The 26,304-nt window shown below is 39.5% G+C and overlaps 1 protein-coding gene across 1 annotated transcript in view; it reads right to left on the bottom strand.

The window, feature by feature from the left end:
* Positions 1-26,304, bottom strand: part of ANKRD26 (ankyrin repeat domain containing 26) — a 121,742-nt gene that overhangs the window by 34,898 nt on the left and 60,540 nt on the right. The window contains exons 17-22 of the mRNA XM_060244401.1: positions 19,032-19,163; positions 14,832-14,963; positions 7,956-7,989; positions 7,177-7,318; positions 5,619-5,832; positions 367-550 (exon numbers count right to left, since the gene is read on the bottom strand). Of these exons, the coding sequence (XP_060100384.1) occupies positions 367-550; positions 5,619-5,832; positions 7,177-7,318; positions 7,956-7,989; positions 14,832-14,963; positions 19,032-19,163 (838 nt within the window). The remainder of the gene's footprint in view (positions 1-366; positions 551-5,618; positions 5,833-7,176; positions 7,319-7,955; positions 7,990-14,831; positions 14,964-19,031; positions 19,164-26,304) is intronic.

The raw sequence follows: 26,304 nt of genomic DNA, 5'->3' as shown, positions 1-26,304 counted from the left end.
AGCAACACACAACACGGATACTACCCTCCCTTCTCTTCCTGATGCGTGCCACTGCTGCAGCGCAATTTGGAGAGGGAAGGAAAGGTATAGAACCAAATAAATTCAGCAATATTGATGATTTCCTTTGAGAATAATCAGTATTTGAGGAATATCAGGATATACTGATATTTTTCAGGTATGGTAAACCCTAACCCAAAAAATACTGATTTTTTTGGCGCACATTCCTAGGTGGCACCACATTGACAAAGAAGCTCTTCCCAAAATGTACACCTAATGCAAATGTCTTAGTGTACCATCTGAATTTAAAATTAATTTTCAGAACTGATTGTACTGAATGCTGTATTGTGAAATGCTGTGTACTCTAACCTGTTTCAAGTGGTTTTTCAGAGTTCTCAACTCCATTTCTAGACTTCTCAGCATTAACTCTAGCTGCTGTTTTTCCTCCATCTCTTTGTAGTACTGTTCTTCTTTCTTCCTTAACTGTTCTTGACTTTTCTCATATAGCATTTCAGCACTCATCTTCTTTTCTTCCGCTTGTTTCAAGGAAAATCTGTGATTTAAAATTTTTTAATAGGTGCTTATAGCTATGCATTCACTCATACCACATATACAAGTAACCATACAACTGCTGTTTAGAACAGCTCTACCAGAGACATTTGAGGAGCTAACACTTCTGATCACTAGTCTTTGTTGTATCCCATATTTTCATAGGTCCTAGCCATCCTATCTATACATTAAAATCAAAGTGCTCATGTTATGAACCAATTCTTCTAAGGATCTCAGTGCAGGATCTCACTCCCTCCGTTTTATTCTAACACTGAGAAATAAAAATTTCCATTGCAGTGGCACCTTTAAGACCAACAAAGTTTTATTCAAAGTTTAAGCATACTTGTGCATGCATACTTCTTCCGATACTGAGAAAAGTAAGACCAGGGGTGTTAGATAAGTGGCCCGCAGGATACATCCAGCCCACACAGGGCTCAAATCCATTCCCTGAGCAACTTCCATCTCCTGCTTCCATTTCCAGGGCTGCTACTGCAGCTGCACTGTAGCTTTCTTTTTTCCCAGTTCCCTCAGTGGCTCTTTACTTCCTGCCTCTTGACTGCATCCCTCCCTCCCTCTCCACCTCCTCTCTCTCTCACACACAAATATACAGAGCTCCACAGCTGATTTCTGTTTTGTGTGGGAGACATATAAAAATAAGCCCCTCTCTCTCACTCATGCACACACACAGTGGCAGAGCTGCTTCCTTCTCCAGGGCTGCTTCTCCTCTTTTGGGGAGGAAAGAGAGACAGAGAGAGAGAAAAAAGAGTCCCATTATGGCAGCTTAAAACCAACGTTTTATTCTAGGTATAAACTTTGGTGTGCAAGCACACTTCTTCAGAGAGAGGGTGGGTAGATGGATTCTTCTAACAAGCACAATGTACATTGAGGAAATTATTTTGGCTTATTCTGAAAAAGTTTTTTAAAACTGATTTCTCTGTTCCTATCTGGATTTATTTTCTTTCAAAAAGATCCCGATTAGGAATTAGAACACTTGGATTGGTGCTTATATCTTAGGGAGAGATTTCGGATGCCTGATGATAATAACACACATTGGTAATGAGGCAGGAAAACTAACTCTCAGTTCAGCCCAGGAGGATGCATTATCTTAAGCTTCATTATCAATTGCAGTTCAGCAATCTCTCTTTCTAATCCCTTTAAAATTCTTTTGTAAAGAGCACTGCTACTCTTAGGTTGGCAACTGAATATTGTGGTTTCTGATGTCAGACTTATGCCCCTTTATTCTTTGCATTCTCCTGGACTGAATCCTCCTGGATGGAACTGAGACCTAGGTTTCCTGTCTCACTATCAACACTGGTATCTCTATGCCTACTACCCCTCTGCATATCCCACCTAATCCAACCAAGTTTGCTATTGTTATTCACATGCTATTGCCATTTGACATCTGAAATCACCTTCAAAAAGTTTATATCTCCAGTACCTGGTTTTAGATTTTATGACACACATGGCCTGGTCCAATAAAATGACATTTATGTCAGATTTGGTCCTCGTAACAAATGAGTTCAATACCTCTGGGCTAGACTGAGACTGACCGACCCAAGATCACCTAATGACCTTCATGAGTGAGGAGACAGCTGAACCCAGATCGACATTATACTACATAAAATTCCAAACTAGAAGGTGGAACCAATCCAAAAATAATTTAGTTGGGTTGATACATAGTATGATGAGCATGTAATTTCATGAATTTGATAGATTACAACATTTGTTGGTGTACATTTACTCTGAAATCAACTTTGGAAGCAAGTACTTGAGCTAGCCACGTTTTACAAACATTGGTATATGAATACTGCCCCACTGAGAGTTGAAACACTTTTACATGCATTGAATAATGCACTTTCACTGTCATTTGAAAGTGGATTTTGTCATTTCACAGAGTGAAATCCAACTGCAAAACGCATTGAAAATGGATCAAATGCGCATTATTCACCATGCATCAAAGCACCTACAGTGAAATTCTGTGTATCTGTTTTTTTGTGTCCAATTCAATACTGCTGTCCACCATTACAGTTCAAACTTATCTCTATCAAACTTTCACAAAAACCAATGGGTTAGGAATGACATGGATACTATCATCCATGCTTTGGTGACTTCCAAATCAGAAGTCTCTGTGTAGAACTGCCCTTGAAGTTACTTCAGAATATTCCTATCTCATCAGTTCTAAAGCTGGCTTTTAGTTCAATTCCAATTCAAAGTGCCAATTTCAACAGTTAAAGCCCTAAATTAGCGAGCTGAACTCACTTGAGTAGTATCTCCTTCCATATGAACATACTCTACATCTGAGATTTTCTAATGAGGTCCTACTTTACATTGCATCTTTTGTAGAAGCAAGAATTGCTTCCTAGAGAAGCAGGTACTTCAGATTAATATTTTTGAAAATGTCCATCTTCTGTAAGTAACTTCCAGGAAGTGTTTTAGGAACAAAGGGAGAGAAGGACCCTTCATGGTAAGTACCAATGGTCATTCTCCCTCTGAGGCGGAGGCCATCTCTATGGGACCTCCAAGAGCAAGTATCCCTTAGATCGGTGGGTCATCATCACTGGCTTTCATCATGGTATGCTGCAAAACTTTTCCAACTGCAGCTTCAGCTGAAGCCAAATAATTCAGCTTGTAATGAAGAACCAAAGTGGAAATGGAGAAACATGTAGTTGTTTTACAAGCTTCCTCCATCAATGCTCTATTAAGTAGGGCTGTGTTGGTGGGCCAACTACACAATACATGTGCCATAATTCTGGTGTCTCCAGGCCAGAAGCTTTGTAGGCAACAATATTGCAAGCCTTGAGAACTAAGCTAATGAAAGCCTTAGACATTCGACCTCCAGACCTGGAGGGTGATATGTTGCAGAAAAAGCTGTCTGTTTTCCTGATAGACTCTGTCTTTGAAATGTAGATATTGAGAGCTCTGCAGACATCCAAGGTATGCCACACGAATTCCTTGGAATGCTTGGACTGCAGGCAAAATGTGGGAAGATAGATCTCTTGTGCTCTATGAAAATTAAAGAAACTTTATGAAAAAATATTGGATCAGTCCTGAGCACTATCCTATCTGGGTGAAGGATGTAAAGGTTTGATTTTACAGATAAGGCACTAATCTCTGAGACCCTGTGAGCTGAGGTTACAACAATTAAGAAGAGAGTCTTCATACATACCCACCACAAACCAACTTCTCTGAAAGGCTCAAACAGAGACTTTGAAAGGGCAGACGATACGGTGTGTAACCTCCAAACAGGACAGCAGTGTACTGGAAGAGGAGCCTAGAGCAGGGGTGTCAAACTCATGAGGGCCGAATCTGACTTAATGAGACCTTGTCAGGCTGGGCCATGTTGGGCCGAGCCTTGTGTGTGCCTACTTAAGATTAGGTAGCAGAGATATAAACTTCATAAAGAACACAGACAAACACAATTAAAGATTAAAAAAAAAAAACCCTTAAAAATGCTTAAAACGTTAGCACTTGTTGGTCTTAAAGTGCTTTCTTTGTATCTCTCCCATGGGATCCAGGGAACTGGGCAAAGGAAGCTCTGGCTCTTTCCTTCCTTCCCCACAGGACCAGGAAGGGGAAGAAAGAGAGGCTTGGCTCAGTAACTCTGCTGTGCAATTGAGAGCCTGACAAAGCAAGTTCTCTCTTCCCACCTTCCTCCCCAGGGCAGGAGCCTCAGTCAATGGAGAAAATAGAGGCTTTGCTGTGTAGCTCCTGTGTGATTGGGCAAGCCTTTAAAAAGCAAGTTGTAATGCAGAAGGAAGCAAGAGAGAGGGAGAAGGGTCTTTGACAAGATAGTGTTTGGAACAGAAACAAAGCTAATAACAAAATTCTATAATTTCCTTTTAAATATAACGATGCAAGATGAGATAGTCAAAGATTGCATGGTCAAGTGGGCCCAAAACTTGGGACATAATATAGACTTAGAAGTCTGAGAGAAAGTGTGGAAATGTAATATAAAAATGACCAGATCAATGAACTTAAAAGAAAATATTTATAAGATGTTTTATAGATGGTACTTAACTCCAGACAATTTAGCAAAAATGTACCAAAATATGTCAAATAAATGATGGAGATGCAAAAATGCAACTGGAACTTTTTACCATGTTTGGTGGTTATGTGACAGAACCAAATCTTATTGGAAGATGGTGCACGAGCTACTACAAAAGATCCTGAAAATACAAATTAAGACTCCAACCAGAGCTCTCATTAAATATACTACCAGAAGATTATTCCAGACAGACTAAATTGTTTTTAATACATGCCGTGACTGCAGTCAAAATAATATATGACAAATACTGGAAACTTCAAGAAATACCAGGAAAAGAGGAGTTAATATCTAAGCTTTTAGAATTTGCAGAAATAGATACACTATCAGCCAGACTGAGAGATGCCAATCTCTGTGAAACTAAGAAAATATGGGAACCACTATATAACTGATTATGTTGTGAAATATAAACTTCCAAAATAAGACAATAAGGTAATTTATGATAACTATTGCCGTGTAAAATTATATTCTTGTCTTAGTAGCTTTAAGAGATATTAATGATTATTGTATTACTGAATGATAAGATCTGTTTGCAGTGAATATTATAAAATCACTGATACCGATGACGATATGAAATGAGCAATGTATAAGTAGAAATACTACAAAATTTTCACTCATGTACACTTTCCTTGTATTCCCCTCCCCCATTCCTTTTTACCTGAAAATTCAATAAAACTACTAAACTGCAAAAAAGAGGCAGAAGGAAGTAGATTACAGCCAGTTGCTCAGGGGCCTGATGAGAGCCTTCCAGGGGCCGCTCTGAGTCTCTGATTCAGAGAGAAGGGTGAGGTATAAATCTGCAGTCGTCATCTTCTTCTTAATCCTTCCTAAAATGCTTTGTGTAAAGGAATTAGGCTATTCTGAATCAGTTTCTCTCCTTCAGTCTTTTTTGCTTACTTCTATAAAGCATCTAGCTTACAGCAAAAGGATTAAAAACATTATTGTTTCAATTTGTTTTCAATATTCCTTTCACAATTTTTATACTTATCACATAAAAGCTCTTCCCGAAGACTTATTTAAGAGTTCTTACTTGAGACTGCTCGTATCACTTTCCCATTGTACTTTTTGACGATCCAACAGAGATTTAACTTCTCTCATTTCTTCCAGGATTCTCTGCAGCTCCTTTTTCTCATTCTCAATTTTTCTAACTTTTCCTTGCAACTGAACATAACGTCCCTTTTCACATTCAATTAAGCCTTCATATCCATGGAATACTTTCTGAATTTTCAGAAGACTTACAGAATCTATTTTAAAGGGGGAAATATTTAGTCTGTGTGTTAATGTACATTTATTTTAAAAAAATATTTAGAACATATTTAGTTCAACTTTCTCTACTAGATATATGTATATTTATGTGCCCAAAATACAACCCCATTCAAAAGCAATCAAAATTCAAGTCTGTGTGCATTTTTTATTAAATAAAAAGGCTGCATTCATTTATTTTTTTATGTTTAGCAACAAATACCAGAGTTCCACAGATACTTTGCTGTAAAGATGGCATTCTTGGGACATCTCCGAATTAATCACAATGTTAAGGGCAGTCCTTGCTTGCCAAGTCCACTTTGGTTTCCTCTGTCTGGCTTTTCATATTACCTAAAGTGTTACTTGAAAATACTTCCTACTATAATGCATGTCAAATTGAGTAATTACTATATGTAATAATTACATGTCAATCCCATTAATTCTTTTAGGTCATTTATTGTTTCAACTTGTTATCAGCTGCTATTGGTTCCCATGTGGGACTGCACAAAGATCACAACAAAGAACAATTTGGAAATCTCCCCTTCAGAATCCATAAACTCTCTGGCACTTGAGCAGGCTTAATCCTGCCTCCCCTCCCCACAAACTCACAGCTGCTTTCAACATCCTGTGCTTCTGGGAACATACTCAGTCCTCATCAGGCAAGTTCTTAAATATGTTCCTTAATTTACAAAATAATATTTTTTCTGCATACTTGGGGGATGTATGTAGAAACCCCTATGTTTTCTCTAGGCAGCCTGGTTTTTCTACTTTTTTGATTGACAAATGCCGCTTGGTTTACTATTTGATACATTGATTAATTTCTCTCAGTTATTCCTCTATTGGTTCCTTTAAATGTTCTGAGGCACTGGCAGTGACATGGGGTCCTGCCATAAGCCAAGACAAGTCCCTGAAGCACTAGCAGTAGTGTTCACATGTTGCCTATTTAAAGAGCTTCTGCCCTCTATTGAATGGCTTGCTCTTTCAGAATTTAAAGAACTTTGTTGACCAACTAGCAAAATTTCAAATATTTCCCTCCTCTCAGTTTGTGGGTCCACAATATTCAGAAACTTACTGTAGCTTCTGGGATGTTTTTGCTTCAGAATGTCAAAATAATATTAACTGGAACTATTGCCTAAAGGAGCCTGAGGTTCATACCAATTTCATAGTTTTTTGGATCCTGAGCAGACATTGTTACCATAATGTCTGCTATCTGGTCCCCAACCAGAAATATTAGCTGGGTTCTCACTTAGTGAAAAATTTATGTTTCTCATTATTACAAGAACTTAATATATTCTAATTACTTATATTAGCAAATAATTACTACTTGATTACTGCAGTGTGCTTACCTGTGTTATCCAAACGAAGCTGTTCTAGCAACATCTCAGTCTCTCTAGTGATTGATGCAGGCATAGCAATACCCTCTGTAGCTGTATCAGAAGACTGAGTTAAGTCATCAAGAGTATTAGTAATGCCCAGTGTTCTGGGGATCTGAATAATAAATACATAATTGATTCAAATTTTACACCATTGTGAATTATAACAAGTCAGTCCTCATTTCTCTCTACTTTTAACCCACAATTCTGATGCCAAGACTGCCTCAGTTCAGTCATGTGAACTGATTGTCTCAGTTCAGTTATCACGAAACTCATGGGGTTGACCATATTTTAGAACCCAAATCATCATATGTGAAATTAGAGTTTAGAATGTCCTCATGGCATAGCTCACATTTCTGAAACAGAATCCCTGAATAATATTCCATAGTATCCTGACTTGTCAATTTGCTGGCAAATCAACACCACAGATGTTGCTCAATTGTCATGGGTTGGCTATTACTACAAGACAGACTAGCTGGACTTTTGACACCTCAGAAACTTCTGAAGTGGCATCTGACAGCACAAACAGGGCAAATTTCTGTCATAACACTGGGTTGAATTTCATGTCTAACTGTAGTTTGCACAAACCATGAACTGCAAACCTGCTTCAGATCCTGGTTTGCCTACTGATTCTGGGGTGATAACTTAATTGGGCCACGACATCTTGCTATAAAGTTTCATAAAAATAATATTACTGCTTACAGTTTTATACAAATACTAGAATAAGGCAATGTTTTGCTAGCATATTTTACCTTATTCTTCCCATTCGTAGTTCTTGCTGATTTTCTAGAAAACAAGCACAAAACATTTCAGTGTTATGGTATTTATTTGGTTTGCTTATAGACCATTCCAACCCAGTGGTCCTCAAGGCAAGGGAGGCAAGATTTCTGTTTGTAACAGATTCAGCTACGCTGATTCTTTCACAGCAAGACTTCTTGTTCTACATTTATTTATTACTTCTAGCATTAATAACGCTCTCTATCAATTTACCAGAAGATAAAGTAGACAAGAAATATTAAAGGCGGCCAGACTGCCTTAGATCCTTAACAAAAAAGTGCTTATATTAGTTATCTTAAAACCCAGCAATAAGTAGATAGATATTAGAATAAGTTACACAATTTCATCACAAGAAAAATAAGTTTCACAGCTGAATTACCTTGAGAACTCTTAGATAAATGTCATACAGCCCTTTTGATTTTTCATTTAATTATGAAACTTCCTTTGACACAGTAAACCAGTATGATTCAAATACCCACTCTGCCATGAAGCTCACTAGGTGACCTTAAGTCAATAATTCTTTCAGTCTAAACAATGTCACAGTGTCGCTGTCAGAGCAAAATTGGGATTGAGTGAAAAACCATTTAAACTGCCCAGAGCTCATTGGAGCAAGATAAAAACAGCCCAACCAATTTTCCAGACACATTCAAAAGTAATTGAGGTATGGGTTTCCTCCAACGTCTTTTGGAGTCAACATTAATAGAGAACGTTTTGTTTCTCTGCATTGCATCATTGTCCTTAGCCATTTTTTGTTTATATTTGTTATCTAATACTCCTTTTACTTCATCCAAACTTTCTATTTGTGTGAAATGTTCAGTACATGAACTGAACCCTCATACGTATTTCTTCACAGACTTCAGTACCAATTCTTATTATTAGTGTGAAGCTGATCTCAACACTGATGTTCATGGAGAAAACTGATGTTCATGGAGAAAACTGCTACTTAATTATTACTTAATGTACAATGACCCACTTCTGTCCTAGACCCACACCAGTCTGGCTTTCGCCTGGGCCATGGGACGGAGGCAGTGCTGGTCGCCTTAGTAGATGATCTCCAGCGACAACTGGATCGAGGTGGGTCAGCAGTGCTGTTGTTGTTGGATCTGTTGGCGGCGTTCGACATGGTTGACCATCAGTTGCTGGTTCACTGCCTCGCCGATGCGGGGATTCAGGGGTTAGCCTTACAATGGCTTTCCTCCTTTCTCTGTGATCGGGGACAAAGGGTGGCGATCGGGGGACATTGTGGGGTGCCTCAGGGGGTGGTGCTTTCCCCGATGTTGTTTAATATCTACATGCGCCCCCTTGCCCAGATTGTCAGAAGATTGGGGCTGGGTTGCCATCAGTATGCAGATGACACTCAGCTTTATCAAAAACTGGCCCCGGCGTTACAAGCCGTGGTGGGGTGGCTCAGGCTGAGTCGTCTGAAGCTGAATCCAACGAAAACAGAAGTCCTTTGTCTGAGTCGTGGTGGCCTGGGAAGGGAAATCCCTTTACCAGCCTTTGATGGGGCGCCACTGATATCGGTGCCTAAAGTCAAGAGCTTGGGGGTGCTACTAGAGCCCAGATTGCCTATGGAGGCCCAGATAGCAGCTACTGCGAGATCTGCCTTTTTCCATCTTAGGCGGGCACGACAGCTGGCACCCTTCCTAGAGCACAGCGACTTAACAGTGATTCATGCTACGGTCACCTCAAGACTAGACTACTGTAATGCCCTCTACATGGAGCTGCCCATGTCTCAAATCCGGAAGCTGCAGCTGGTGCAGAATGCTGCAGCCAGGCTGTTACTGGGTCTCTCTATTCGGGATCATGTACAGCCGGGGCTGCGGAGACTGCATTGGCTGCCAATAGTATTCCGGATTCGCTACAAGGTGCTGGTTATTACCTTTAAAGCCCTATATGGCTGAGGTCTTGTCTACCTTAGGGACCGTCTCTCCCCACATATTCCCCAGAGGGTACTGAGATCTGGATCACAAAATCTGTTAGAAATCCCCGGGCCGAGGGAGGCGAGATTGAAGGCTACCAGAGAATGAGCCTTCTCTATTGCTGCCCCCCACTAGTGGAACCAACTCCCTGATGATGTTAGAGCCTTGCGGGACCTTGCCCAATTCTGCAAGTCTTGTAGAACAACACTTTTTCGAATGGCGGGGAGGGCGGGAGATAAATGCGAAAAATAAAATAAATAAATAAGACATGGAAGAATAAAATCTTGGCAAGATATATAAAATGAAGGAAAGACTATTCAGAGGCTGACATATCAAATGGCATCTAAATACAAAGAATTAATAGCAAGAGAAGGCCACCTAAGACAGCAAATGGCCTATGAACATTTAATTGCAAGTGATCTAATGCATCTATTAGGAAAAATATATAAAATGTTATTGCAATATGAAACATAAGTAGAGCAAGTGAAGGACTGTATGATCAAATGGATGAAAAACGTTGGAGAGAATATCCTTATGAGTAAAAAAAAGATCAAGTTTACTGAATCTCAACACTAAGAGAGAACTGATACAAAATGTTCTTCAGATGGTACATCACACCCAGAGAAATTGCAAAAGCAAACAAGAGCCACAATGCCAAATGTTGGAAATGCAAGAGTACAGACCCAACTTTTTATCATAAATGGTGGTCTTGTAATGAAACTAGAAAATATTGAATAAAGATACATGAAGAAATACAAAAGATACTAAAAACCCAAATCCAAAAAATGTTATTAACACAATACCATCCAATCTATCAAAAATTCATAACGAACTATTTAAATATATGGTGACAAAATGGAAAGCTGAAACATGCCCAGAATTGATTGGCTATCCGGTCGGTTGCAATACTTTTTTATATTTTTAGATATCTAGCTCTTGGACTGTTTATCCCTGTTTTACTGTATTACTATGCTATTAAAGATTTGTTTGATGTTTGATGTGTGTGATTGGCTGGAAAAATAAACTAACTTATTATATGACTATGGAAAAGCTAACATCCTACCTGCATAATAAACCAGAATCTGAATTTCAAGAAAATTGAATGTATTTTTTTAAATATACAGAGCAAAAATTAGGTTGCAAAGCTTGAAAGACTAAAATAAGAATAAAATTATAAAGTCCAAAAGGATTATCAGCACAATCCTAAGGGGAGAGGGGATGAAAGTGCTTTGGATGCAAACTAACCGGATGAAAACTAACCCACTTCTTTGTCTTTAGAATATCTTGAGTTTAACGGCATCAAAGGCCACCAGTCTGTAACTATATTCTGTTCTTTCAGAACCCTTGCAGGCAAATGTTTAATATGGAACATCAATGGAGAAACATCCCTCTAAAGAGAAAAAAATCAAAATTTGAAAATTTTTTAAAAATATATTATTTGCTTACAAGAGACACTCATATCAGAAAAAAATATAAAAGATTTTATCTATAACACTTTGGGTGAAGAATTTATCTTAGCAGACCTCATGTAAAACCAGAACTTGTACTGAGTGATGATCATGGCAGATTTGTGAGTGTATTAGTTGATTTGCATGGAGTTAAAACTATGGTGTTAGGAGATAAAGCGGTAAACAAAATTTACCCTGGATCACAGAACAAAGAGAAATTATGAATGGACCTATAACGATAGGAGAAGTGGCAGAAGCAATTTAAAAAATTAAGCTAGGAAAGGCTCCAGGAACAGATGGCCTTCCAGTTATATACTATACGCATTGAGGATTAACTTTTTCAAACTTTGAAAAATTCAAAAAATTCTATCCTACAGAAAGGAAAGATGCCAGGGACATGGAAAGAGCCTAATATAGCATTAATACCCAAAGATGACCTGACTTTGACAAGAAATTACCAATCCATATCATTATTGAATACTGATTATAAGTTGTTCACAATGATATTAGCTGAAAGACTTAAAATAATTCTTAAAGAATTTATTCATGAAGATCAAAGTGGATTTTTCTACCTAAAAGACAGTTGAGGGATAATTCTAGATCTTTATTAGACATTTTGGAATATTTGAAAAAACATAATGAAAACCAAGCTACATTGATCTTCTTCCTTTGGGACAGTAGTGGGTTTTTAAAGTTAATAAACATAAGTCTAAGATGTTAACAAAATATGAAAATACAAGAACAAACAAAATTGATAGACAAAATAGTTTTTAAGATTTAAAAGAAGGTAAACTATTTGGGTATCTTGACAAATATTAATTTTATGTTATTTCAAAATAATTATGTTAAGACTTGGAATGAAATTTAAAAAGATTTGCTAACCCTTCCAAGGAAAAAAAACCCAACTATACAACTTTTGCATAGGGATCAAAGTGACTCCACATTACAGCAAAAAGTGATGGAAACCTGATAGCGCTCTTGGTCATGGCATTAGCTACTAAGAAAAAAAAATCAGGCCTCAAGAATGACTTCCTTCAGAAATGCAGGACAAAGGAGAGTAAAATTTGGAACTGGGGTCAAAAAGACCCCTCAATGAAAACGTCAGAACTTCACAAAAACATAACTGGGATCAAATTGACCCTACCATTTTCAAAGCAGAAGATGCAGCTGGGGATCTATAAAACTGTTTATTTTAAAGAAAACAATATTTTTTAACTGGTACAACATTGAAACTTAATGTGATAATAATGGAACAACAAATAAGGACAAAGGGAAGCAATAAGCTCAGAAAACAGGTGGCCAGGGTCACAGGTGAACAGTTTAGTGCACAGGTGGCTATAGGTCATCTAGAGTAACTTCCCCCTGTAAAGCTGAGATGGTCAAATCGGAGGTTTGGAAAATCTGAAGGCGAACAGCTCAGTGGACAAGCGGCTGAGGTCATCTGAAGTACTTCACCCACCCAAGATAGGTAAAATTGAGATGATCATTCTGAGGCTTGGAAATGTGAAGGACAAGGGGAAGCAATTGGCTCAGAGAACAGGTAGCCAAGGGTAATCTAGAGTTCCAGGCTTTATGGTTCCTTCAAGTCTGGAAAACGTGAGGTTCAGAGGATGCCTTCAAACATGTCCAGGTTCATCCTGCTGGAGGGAAGAATGACCCCTTTTCCAGAACTGCAGTAAAGTTCAATTTGAGTTTTTCCATGTGGCTATGGGCATGATGGAAGCTTTGACAGAGCACAAACACAGAGCTCTTACATGCGTCTACTATATACTCAACAATTCAGGTTGCAAAGACTGGTTTCCCTGGGGATTATTGCAACCCCCAATTCCAAAACCTCAAAGCCAAAAAATATCTTTAGTTATAAATTATGAGAAATTTTTGTTGTTGTCACAGCTTACTCCACCTTTCAGTAAAAAGGAGATAAGTGTTGGTCCATCTATTTAAACAAGGGAACATTTTTTCACTATTTGTTGGGGTAAATAAAATCCCCAGTAATGATTATGCATAGTGCTTTCATTTTTTAACCAATTCTATTGGGGGCCAGATGGACCCCATTTACCATTTTGATTAAACTAAAACTAAAAAAAAGATGGGCAGTGGGGAGGGAAAAGAGGAACTTCAGGGCACTACAGTTCATTGAAGAGAAGGTTCAATAGGAGTTTGGTTCCTGTAGAAAGCTTTAAATGAGTAAACCAATTTTCCCCCCTGTGACTTCCTGGGTCAAAACAATACAAAACACTGATTGCTTGGAAGGATTAAGATGGGATGAAGTTCAATTGTCACTTATTGAGAATATCTGCAATCAAGATATATGTTTTTACCTAGAATGCTATTTTTGTTTAAGACAATTTGTTTTGACAATGGAGGTGCCATTTAAACAATGGCAGAAAGATACATCTAAATTTGTATGGCAAGGGGGAAAAACCATGAGTTAAATATAAGATAATATCCAAAGATGTACAAGACCTGACTTTGACAAGAAATTATAGACCAATATCATTATTGAATAATGATTATAAGTTGTTCACAATGATATTAGCTAAAAGACTGAAAATAATTCTTAAAGAATTTATTCATGAAGATCAAAGTGGATTTTTTAACCTAAAAGACAGTTGTGGGATAACGCTAGAACTGTAGGAGGAATTTTTGAATGTTTGAAAAAACATAATGAAAATCAAGCTGCCATTGGGTCTAATGGACACTCAGATGGAAAGAACTAATGGAACTTTGTTCTTATATACGACAACAGCAGCAAGACTAATATTTGTGTAAAAGTGGAAGAGTCTAACCGCCTACAGTAGAAGAATGTTGGGTGAAGATGCTGGAACTAGCAGAGATGGTTAAACTTACTTCATTGACTAGAGAAAACACAATAACTATTTTTATTGCTGATTGGAAACCCCTTATAGACTTTTTTCATGAAACAGATAAAAATTATTTGATAGTTTGTGGTTTTGATAACTGGGAAAATTTAGACAATGGAAAAAAAGTGTTTTTCTTTCTAACCCCAGAGTATGACAAAATTTTCCAATTGTAGTTGTATTTGTTACAGAGAAAATCGTAAGCTCTCTTACTTTATATACCGTATTTTTCGGACCATAAGACGCACTTTCCTCCCCCCAAAAAGTGGGGGGAAAAGTGTGTGCGTCTTATGGTCCGAAGGTACGTACCTTCAGGGGGCGAGGGGGCGATCTGCTGCCTCTTCCTCCGATCCGGCGCTTCCCCTGCGCCTGCTTGCCTGGCTCCATCTTCTTCAGGCAAGCGTGGGATCGCTCCACGTGGCCCCAGCGCTTCGCAAGCGCCGGCTGCAGAGGGGGCAGCCTGCTTCCTACTTCCCTGTGTGCCTGCCTTCAGCTGTGATGTTTAAAGCAAGCGCTGGGATCGGAGGGGGGAGGGAGCGATCCCAGCGCTGGGATTGCTCCCTCCCCCCTCCGATCTATAAAATATAAAGGGGAAAAAAAAACATTGTGATTCTTAGTACCTCACTTCTTCCACAGATGTTTCACTCAAACTGCTATCGTCTTCTAGTTGATGTTGATTTTCACTGATCTGCTGACTGGCCCGTTGTTTTGAGATCCGTCTTTTGCCTTCACTTTTTCTCACATTCTTTGTGCTGACAAAAAGAATTTTATGAAGAAAACACAGCATTTGGGAAACTGCCATTGAAATGTTCTTATTTATTTATTTATTTATTTATTTTGATATATATCCCGCCCTACCCCACTGAAGCGGGTTCTGACATTGCATAAAGACTACATCCAAGAGTGTTAAACTGGAAAAACAGATGTACTCAGTAACAAGAGAAGAACTAAACATCTCTCAGATAAAAGATGTTACACCAAAGTTTAAGATGGTCATATTTTGTGCCAAACAATATTCCTGACATGCTAGATTTAAATTTTTGTGGAAAAGTCCACATCTTACTAATACAAACTTTAGTATTACAACCTAATCAACAAATATCAAAAAGCCCACAAAGAACAAATCATCATCTATAACAGAAGGAAAAAAACCCTATGAACTTTTGACTTGTTTCAAACAGTTTATTAGTAACATATGGTAGTATAGTCAATTTCTTACATCATTAATAACTACTTTTCCCCTATATCCCATATATTACTTTCTACCCACCCCTCCCCCCGTTACTTGACCCCTGCCGGTGTACTAAAATTAAAATATTAATAATAAAGGTATCCTTAATTATTAAGAACCACAATTAAAATCCTCCTCCCTCTTAAACTTAATCATTATCAAAAATTGTCCAATGTCCTTTTATTTTTCACTCTTTTTCTATGTAACTTCTGAACTTTTTCCACTCCATCTTAAATACTTTCAAATCATAGTCTCTTAAGGTTCTTGTTAACTTGTCCATTTCACTCCATGTCATAAATTTTACAATCCAATCCCATTTCTCTGGTATTTTTTCTTGCTTCCACAACTGCATACAATGTCCTAGCAGCTGAGAGCAAGTACCAGATTAAAGTTCTATCTTCTTTTGGAAATTTTTCCATTTGTAATCCCAACAGAAAAGTCTCTGCAACTTTGTTAAATTCATATCCCAAGATTTAGAAATCTCTTGTTGAATTATCTGCCAATACTTTTTCGCTCTTTCACAAGTCCACCACATATGGTAGAAAGAACCTTCATGTTTTTTACATTTCCAACATCTGACATCTTATTGTTCATCTTTGCCAACTTTTTATGAGTCACATACCATCTGTACATCATCTTAAAACAGTTCTCTTTGATACTCTGACATGTTGAGTTTCATAGAATTCTTCCACAAATATCCCCATGTATCCATCTGTATTTCTTTATTTACATTAATTGCCCACTTAATCATTTGTGATTTCACTACTTCATCTTCCGTAGACCATTTTAAAAGTAACTTATAGATTTTCGAAATTAATTTTTCATTATCTCCAAGCAGAACTTTTCCCATTTCTGTTTGTTCTCATCTTATTCCATCAGTTTTGAGATCACTTTCCACCAAACTCTTTATTTGTTGCATTTATAGTTCAATTCCTCAGCCGTTTTCAATTCTATTTTACCGCTTTGTATTTTTAATAGTTGATTGTATGACATCCATTTTCCCTCTCCTGAAACAGCTGTTATTACTTCTGCTGGAGCTATCTATAGTGGTTTTCTCTCATCACCATATTTCATATATTTCATCCAGATACTTAGCAAATTATTTCTTATGTAATGGTGAGAAAAGACCATCCATCTTTTTCTTTCCATAGTACATATAAGCATGCCAGCCAAATTTATTTCCATAACCTTCCAACATTAAAAGTTTTTTATTCAATAGCGCCACCCAATCCTTTATCCACACTAAGCAAACTGCTTCATGATATAGTCTTAGATCTAATAAATGGAATCCTCCTCTTTCTTTAGCGTCTATTAAAGCTTTCATTTTGATCCTTGGTTTCTTTCCAGCCCATACAAATTCTGAAATCTTCCTTTGCCATTTATTACACTGTTTGCTGTCTTTCACAATCGGAATAATTTGGAATACGTATATTATTCTCAGCAAAATGTTCATCTTAATTGCAGCTATTCTTCCAAGCAATGACAAATCTTCATCAATTTTACGCCATAACTTTTCATAATTATTTTTAAACAAGTCAATATGCTTCATTGTTATTTCCACACCCAAATATTTTACTTTAGAAGTAACTTCACATCCTGTTAGTCTCTGCAGCTCCTTTTGTTTATTTACTTGCATATTTTTACATAAAAGTTTTGATTTTTCTTTAATCACATAAAATCCTGCCAATTCTCCGAAATTTTGTATTTTAGCCAACAACAAAGGTGTTACTTGTGTAGGATTTTCATTTATGAACATTATATCATCTGCAAATGCTCTATATTTATAAGCAAATCTTTTAATTCTCGTTCCTTCTATTTCTTCATCATCTTGTATTTGCATCAATAAGATTTCAAGAGTCATTATAAACAACAGTGGGGAAAGCAGACAACCTTGTCTTCTACCTTTGCTAATTATCATTTCATCTGTAAGATCTGCATTTATACATAACCTTGCACGTTGTTCAGTATATATTGCCTTTATCGTTCTTATAAAGTTTTCTCCCAACTTTATTTTTTCCATTACTGCAAACATAAAGTCCCAGTTCAAATTATCAAAAGCTTTCTCTGCATCCGCAAAGAATAATGCAACTTTCTTCTCTGGATGTCTTTCATAATATTCTACAATATTTACAACAGTTCTAATATTGTCTCTTATTTGCCTTTTGGGAAGAAAACCCGCTTGGTCTTCCTTTATAAAATTTATTAAATATTGTTTAAGCCATTCTGTCAGGATTCTTGTATAAATCTTATAGTCATTATTTAGTAATGAAATTGGTCTATAATTCTTTACATTCGTGACATCTGTATCTTCCTTTGGAATCAACGAAATTACAGCTTCTTTCCATTAATTAGGTATTTTCCCATTTAATCTTATTGTATTCATTAATTTTTGAAGTTTTGGTACTAATTCTTCTTTAAGAATTTTAAAATTTTTTGCTGTATATCCATCTGGTCCAGGTGCCTTTCCGATTTTCATCGCATTAATCACTACTTCTATTTCTATTAATTCAACTGGATCATTCAAAACTTTGTCCATATACTCAGTTAAGGGTGCTATTTTAATCTTTTGCAAATACACGTCAATCTCTTCTTTCTTTACTTTAACACCCTTAAATAGTTTAGCATAATACTTAAAAATTCTCTATTCCTTCTTGATCTACCATCTCTTTTCCGTCAGCCACAATTTTATTAATAATTTTACCTTCTTTTTCTTCAATTGCCAGGCCAAATACTTTCCAGGTTTATTTGCTCCCTCAAAAGATTTCTGTTTTAATTTTTTCAAGTTCCATTCCATTTCCTTATTTAACAAATGTCTCATTTGTGTTTGTAATATTGTAATCGCTCTTATAATTTTCTTTTTTCCTGGCCTTTTTCTTAATTCACCTTCTTTTTTCTTAATTTCATTTTGGATGTCCAACATCTGTTTATCTTTTGCTCTCTTATCCTTGCTATTCAATGTTATTAATATTCCTCTCATTACTGCCTTGTAGGCATCCCATACCGTCTCAAATTCTATATCTTCTCTATCATTAAGTTAGAAATAAGCTTTAGTTTCCTTTTCTAGAGATGACACTATTTCTTTATTTTGCAGTAGATCTTCATTTAATCTCTATCTTCTCAACTTTTTAGACAATTTTTAGACCTTTACTGGAAAAAGAAGTCTAAATTACAGTAGAGTTCTTTTTCTAAAACACAAAACGTCAATCTAGGGTAACTATTTACCTTGCCCAGTCATTACCCCCCTTCCTCTATCTCAAACATAAATGCTTAAAATTCACAATACAAGCTCACTCTCATTGCTGACAGAGCATAAAGAATGATCAATCCATTTATCACAGTTTTATCCTACCCTTCTGCTGAGCAATTCAGAGTACATATAATGTTACCACTTTGTTTATCCCCACAACAATCCTGTCAAGTAGGTTGAGCAGACTGAGTGGTGGCCCAAGATCTCCCAATGAGCATCACAGCTGTCTGGGCATTTGAACTCAGGTCTCCCAAATCCTACCTCGATATTTCAATCACTACATGATATGTTTAGCCTGAGAAATATAAAGGGGAAAAAATAAAACATTGTGATTCTTAGTACCTCACTTCTTCCACAGATGTTTCACTCAAACTGCTATCGTCTTCTACTTGATGTTGATTTTCACTGATCTGCTGACTGGCCCGTTGTTTTGAGATTCGTCTTTTGCCTTCACTTTTTCTCACATTCTTTGTGCTGACAAAAGGAATTTTATGAAGAAAACACAGCATTTGGGAAACTGCCATTGAAATGTTCTGACATTGCATAAAGACTACATCCAAGAGTGTTAAACAGGAAAAACAGATGTACTCAATAACAAAAGAAGAACTAAACATCTCTCAGACAAAAGATGCTACACCAAAGTTTAAGATGGCCATATTTTGTGCCAAACAATATTCCTGACATGCTAGACTTAAATTTTTGTGGAAAAGTCCACATTTTACAAATACAAACTTTATTACAACCTAATCAACAAATATCAAAAAGCCCACAAAGAACAAACCATCAGCTATAACAAAAGGAAAAAACCCTATGAACTTTAACAGAATTATTCATAATCAAATAATTTATAAAGTACTTTTTAATCTATTCTTTAGATTATAACTTTACCATCTACTACTTTTGCCTCTAGAAAATAATCTTAAAGACAAAAGACCTCAGAATTCAAGTTAGAATAAGGAGAAAGAGGAGGCATCTCTGGGAAAACATTTTAGCAAGGACTACAAGAAAAAAATGGGTAAGTGCACATATAGATTAGCAGATTAACAGAACAGTGGCATTTAAACCATGTTGTATTATTTACTAGATTGTGTGTAAATTCAGTGTTAACATTCAGGCAATTTAGCTAATAAATCAACAAATGACCTTCTTTCTTTATAGTAGGGTTGTTTTTTTTTGTAGGTTCAACAGTTGCTTCATTGTTTCAGTGCTTTATTTTGTTAAGATGGGAAGTGGATTTAACCTTGCTTAGGAGTTCCTTGCTTAGGAGTCCTTGCTTAGGCAAAAGGGACCATTAAGTGTCCTAAAGTAGAAATCTACTTCCAGAACTATTTAAATATCAAGGGACCATTCTTTTGGGTCCAGTCTTGCTAGATCAACTAACTGGCTAAAATTGCTGTGATGTGAGAGAGTTTCTCTGCCCAATTTGGTAGGGAGGTCTCTTTCAGAAATGCTGTAGGCTTGGTCACCTTACCCTGTTGGCATGTTGTTTTGAATGTGTACTTGTAAGCCTTGGTTCCTGTTACCAAATGTGTACTTGTAAGTCTGTTGCCAAAGGCTAGAAGAGCTAGCCAACACATGTGCCTCTTTCACACATATTGTGCGCTCTTGAAGCCCCCACTACCCAGTTGGCCAGCTTGGAGATGGCATTTGTCTCTTCAAATCACTTCCCTGAGTCCAGATGGCCAGCAGCTTGAAGAATGAATTTAAAGTTAAAGATGCTTTTTTGCCACCTCCCTCCCCAATCTATTTATTTCCTTCCTTCCTTCCTTCCTTCCTCAAGCATCTAATGTTCATGTCTTGCAACTCTCAAACATCTGACATTTATTCTATGTGGCTCTTATGTTAAGCAAGTTTGGCCACCCCTGAGCTAGACTGATCACTCTGAACTCCAATCAGCTGAACCTATCCTTGCTTTTTTCTTAAATCCATATGCCCAGAGAACAAAATTCCTGAACAGTAGCGCCTGGCCAATTCAGAATTTGTATTTGAGAACTTTAACCAGGGAAAGGGTAACTCTCCCCCCCCCCTCCCCACCCACACACATGCTGTTTAGCTTATGGGCAAACAAATAAGCCATTTCTCCTTAACATTTTCTTCAGAGAAGTCAAGAAAGACAAATATGCAAATGAAACCATTTCCCTTTGCCCTAGTCCATGCTGGGTTCCTTCCTAAAGGTTATCATTTGCAGTATCAGAGTTCAGTATTCTTACTGCTTTAACAAATAGAACTAATCTTGAAAGAAAAGTCAGGAATCAAATAGATTCCTGACTTGTCTTGCTGACAACTTCCTTTTCCAGAAAGTGAAGAAGGAAACAAGGGGATCTGCTATCTTGGATTTGATTCTCATCAACAAGGAAGAATTGATTGAAGAAGTGGAAATAGTGGGCACCCTCAGCAGTAGTGACCATGTGATCTTAGAATTTACAGTCTTAGGGAAGGGGAAAGCTATACGCAGTCAGACTTATAGGTTGGACTTCAGAAACACAAACTTTGATAACCTTAGAACTATGCTGGGAAAAATCCCATGGTCAAAAATACTTAGGAAGAAGGAGGTTCAAGATGGGTGGGAGTTTCTTAAAAGTGAAATACTGAAAGCGCAATCACAGATGATTCCTATGAGAAGAAAAAATGGAAAAGCCTAAAGAAGCTGAGTTGATTCAATAAGGAAAGGTCCCCTGTGCAAGCACCAGTCGTTTCCGACTCTGGGGTGACATTGCTTTCACAACATTTTCATGGCAGACTTTTTACGGGGTGGTTTGCCATTACCTTCCCCAGTCTTTTACACTCCCCCCCCAGCAAGCTGGGTACTCATTTTACCAACCTCGGAAGGATGGAAGGCTGAGTGAAACTTGGGCCGGCTACCTGAATCCAGCTTTCGTCGGAATTGAACTCAGGTCGTGAGCAGAGAGTTCAGACCACACTACTGCAGCACTGCTGCTTTACCACTCTGTGCCACGGGGCCACTTTGGCTCCATAAACAGCTCTCTAAAGACTTGAGAAATAAAAAAGACTCCTTTAGGAATTGGAAGGAGGCCTTATAACCAAGGATGAATATAAACAAATCACCAGTGCTTGTAGAGAAAAAGTTAGGAAAGTTTATTTAAATAAATCTAGGCCCTCAGGGTCAGATGAATTGCACCCAAGGTTTCTAAAAGAGCTTGCAGATGTAATTTCTGAGCCTCTGGCTATTGTTTTTGAGAATTCTTGGAGAACAGGAGAGGTGCCAGAAGATTGGAGGCAGACGAATGTTGTCCCCATCTTCAAGAAGGGGAAAAAAGATGATCCGGGTAACTACGACGCATCAGCTTGATGTCTATACCTGGAGAAGTTTTAGAACAAATCATCAGTTGATCCGGGAACATTTTGAAAGAATGGATGTGATAACTAAAAGCCAGCATGGGTTTCTCAAGAACAAGTCATGACAGACTAACCTGATCTCTTTTTTTGAGAAAGTGACTACCTTGCTGGATTGGGGGAATGTTGTAGACATCGTTTATCTTGATTTCAGTAAGGGTTTTGATAAAGTTCCTCATACTATCTTGTTGACAAGTTGGTAAAATGTGGTTTGGATCCTGTTACCATTAGGTGGATCTGTAACTGGCTGACAGATGGCACCCAAAGAGTGCTTGTGAATGGTTCCTCTTGGAGAGGAGTGACAAGTGGAGTGCCTCAAGGACCTGTCCTGGGACCTGTTTTGTTCAACATCTTTCTAAACGATTTGGCTGAAGGAATAGAAGGAATGCTTATTAAATTTGCCAATAATACTAAATTGGGAGGGGTTGCAAATAAACAGGTTTCCTATCTGTAACTGATGATCTTCGAGAGGTCATCTGTGCATTCACACTCATGGGATGAAGCGCCAGTGCCGATCCCCGATTGGTAACTCCAAAGTATGGGATTTTTCGCAGCCCGACCCCGGTGGGCATGTGCAACAGCCCCAGTGTGCATGCTCACCCGGTGGGTGCAAATATCCCGCCAGTTCCTTCCTGCCGCCACCTATCTAGCATACCATGACTGGCAGCAGAGAGGAAGGAGGGTGGGTAGTGTGAATGCACAGATGACCACTCGAAGATCATCAGTTACAGGTAGGAAACCTGTTTATTTTCTTCATGGTCTCTGTGCTTCACACTCATGGGAGATTAGCAAGCTAGGCTTACCTGGAGGAGGGAGCTGGCAGTTATGCAGAAGTAGCGGCTTGAAGGACCAGGTTACCCAGCTGTGATCTGTGATACTTCTGGACATCCAAGGCATAATGTTGCATGAAGACATGAGGAGATGCCCAGGTTGCAGCCAAACAGATGTCCACCAAGAGTCAGTAAGAACTCAAACACAAGTTCAAGACTAGCAGTACAGGTGCTGATGCCCTTGTCCTCCAGAAAAGTCAGGAACTTAGATCACTTCCCCTCATAGGAGCGGCGAGTTGACAGCTTTCTACTGTTCAACATCACATGCTTCACTCTGTCAGAGAATTCTGGAAGCTGACCCTCCAAGCCGTCAATTTGAGATGAGGGATGTCGTGGTGAAACAGATGACTTCCTTGAGCCAATAGGAGATCCGGCTCCGCAGGAAACTTGTGGTGATACCCCCCTGCAATGGCTAGGAGGATAGGAAACCAGTTCTGCCTCGGTCACCACGGAGCAATTAGGATGCACTCCGGACGCTCCTGGACCAGTTTGTGAAGCACTCTGATGAGAAGAGGCAAGGGCGGAAACAGGTAGAGGAACTTGTTCGCCCACGGGAATAGAAGACCATCCCCTAGGGACCTTGGGTCCGTCCCTCCTCTGGAATGGAATTGTTCGCATTTCCGATTGTCCGCCGTGGCAAATACATCTATTCTGGGATGACCGCAATCCCAGAACAGGGATTCGAGGTATATCCAGTTCACCTCCCATTCATGATGGGAAACTGCCCCCCTGATCAGGGAGTCCGCTTGTACATTGAGTTCTCCCGGCAGGTGGGTGGCTACAACGAAGGTCCGGGAGGCTATGCAGGCCTCCCAAAGCTGCACCGCCAACGCACACAGTTTTCTGGACACAGTTCCCCCTTGATAGTTTATATAACTGACAGCTGTCATGTTGTCCAACATCACAGCTACAGTCTGACTATTGATCAGGGGTAGGAACAACCTCAAGGCTAAGTGAGTATCCATGAGCTCCAAGAAATTGATGTGATGGTGAGCCATTGACGGGGGCCATGGGCCGCCTATGCAAAGGTCGCCTAGGTGCGCTCCCCATCCCCACAGCGAGGCATCTGTTGTTATCCTGACTGAAGGGAGTGAAACATGAAACAGAGATCCTTCGCAGAGGTTGGACTTCATCCTCCACCAACCCAGAGAGCGGAGTACCAGCGAAGGAATCTGCAGAATCTTGGATGGGAGATCTCTCACAGGATTGTAATTCCTGATGAACCAGAGCTGAAGGATTTGCATCCTCAGTCTCGTGAACCGCAGGACATTGGTAGTAGACGCCATGAGACCCAAGAGATGTTGGATCTGCAGATCGGAAACGCATCCCACCGTTTGAAGGAGTTGAACCAGGGAGATGATATCCAGCGCTCGCGACTCTAGTAGAAACACTAGGTGCCAGGTAGTGTCCAGAATTGCTCCTATAAACGGAACTCTTTGCGCTGGGACCAAATGAGACTTCTTCTCGTTCACCAGAAGCCCCGGTGCACTCAAGAGGATGAGAATCACTTGTAGATGAGCTCTTAGAGAAGCTTTGGACACAGCAACCACCAACCAATAGTCTATATAAGGAAAAAGGATGATACCCTGGAGACAAAGATAAGCCACCACAACTACTGTGGTCTTTCTGAAGACCCTGGGGGCCATGGAGAGCCCAAAGGGGAGCACCTGGTATTGGAAATGATTCATCCCAATGGCAAAATGAAGAAACCTCCTGTGACTGGGGAGGATGCTGATGTGGAAATAGGCATCCTTCAAGTCCAGGGTAGCCATCCAATCCCCTTTGTTGATGAGCGGAAGGATGCTCTGTAGAGTCAGCATTCTGAACTTCTGATAAGCGATGAATTGTCCTCCTCCTCGTCATTGGAGGTCGATGGAGAGGATGGGTCGGTCTCCTCAGATGGTAAGCCTGGGGTGTCTACAGTAAGCCTAGTTGAGGGAGTCTGCTCGATGTCAGGAACGCTGGAATGTGCCAGCTTCCTGACTAACTTCGGGGTCAAAGTTGGCAAAATGAATCCCATCGACCTGGTGGAGAATGTGCCGAGACTCTGGAGCGGTGCGAGGCTTCAGAATGCTGATCCCAGTCTGGGTTCTGAGGAGGGTACCAAGGGTATGGCGAATGGTAAGGATAGCCTCCAAACGGGCATGGGTCCCAGTAGGGCAGAGGATGAGGACGTCAAAAAGGGTCCGAAGTCTCCCCAAACCAATCAGGCTGAAGTATCAGTGGCATTTTCGGCTTCGAGCAGTCCGGTTGCAAAACTTATAAGTCCGGTGCCGAACTCGGATCACCGCCCTCCTTCGAGCATGCCGACTGCTCTGTAAGGTCAACCTCCTGATCAGAGCCGGAGAGGGAGGTGTGTGCAGCATCCATCGGACACGAGGGGCTTTTCGGTCGTATCGCTGAAGCAAGGATCTTTTCCAGAAGCTCCTCCAAAACGATCGCCAGGTCCTTCGGTGGCAGAGAAGGGGTCTGCCAATCTTGGCGCCTCTTCTCCTTCTTATGCTTCCCGGGCTCAGCAGAGAGAGAGTCCTAGATCCCTCTGGCCTTCTTGGCCGGAGTTGAGGGTTCTGACTGGGATACTGAGCCTGCATCCCTGGAGTAGTTGAGACGGTTGGCTCAATAACGAGGTCGGAACAGATGTTGATGCCGGAGTGGCCATCGAAGCACTGTGGTGTGAGAGCCGATTTTAACAGCGCTGCTGATAGTCTTGGAGCTCATTTTTTTTTTCTGGTCTGTTTAGAAAACGTAGAGCAGTGATGGCAGGATTCCACCTGGTGACCTTCCCCAAGACACAGCAAGCAAAGAGAATGTCCATCAGGAGGAGGGATCTTGCTCCCACACTTAAGGCACCACTTGAAAAAACCCCAATGCTTTTCCATAGACAAGGAATGGGGGGGGGGAACTCCGAAGGGTAGCAACAACGAAACAGTCTCTCTCTCTCTTTTTTTGTTTTATTAAGAACAAGAAAAAACGAGGAGAAACCCAGAGAAAAAAGGTAAGTAAACTACTGACCAGAGCAACTACGAACTTGTCTATATGACGCGGCGTAAAAGAAGGAACTGGCAGGATATTCGCGCCCACCGGCTGAGCATGCGCGCTGGGGCTGTCGTGCATGCCGACCGGGGTCGGGCTGCGAAAAATCACAGACTTTGGAGTTACCGATCGGGGATCAGCGCTGACGCTTCATCCCATGAGTGTGAATCACAGAGACTACGAAGAAGATACAGTAGAAGACAGAAACAGGATACACAGGATGACCTTGACAGGCTGGAAAACTAGGCTAAAATCAATAAAATGAATTTTAACAGGGATAAATGTAAAGTTCTGCATTTAGGTAGGAAAAATCCAGTGCATGGCTATAGGATAGGGGAGACTTGTCTTAGCAGCAGTATAGGCGAAAAGGATCTAGGGGTCTTAGTGGATCATATGCT

The sequence above is a fragment of the Heteronotia binoei genome, chromosome 8, assembly GCF_032191835.1.
Source record: "Heteronotia binoei isolate CCM8104 ecotype False Entrance Well chromosome 8, APGP_CSIRO_Hbin_v1, whole genome shotgun sequence".
Classification (NCBI taxonomy): domain Eukaryota; kingdom Metazoa; phylum Chordata; class Lepidosauria; order Squamata; family Gekkonidae; genus Heteronotia; species Heteronotia binoei.
This window is presented reverse-complemented; position numbering and strand designations above follow the sequence as displayed.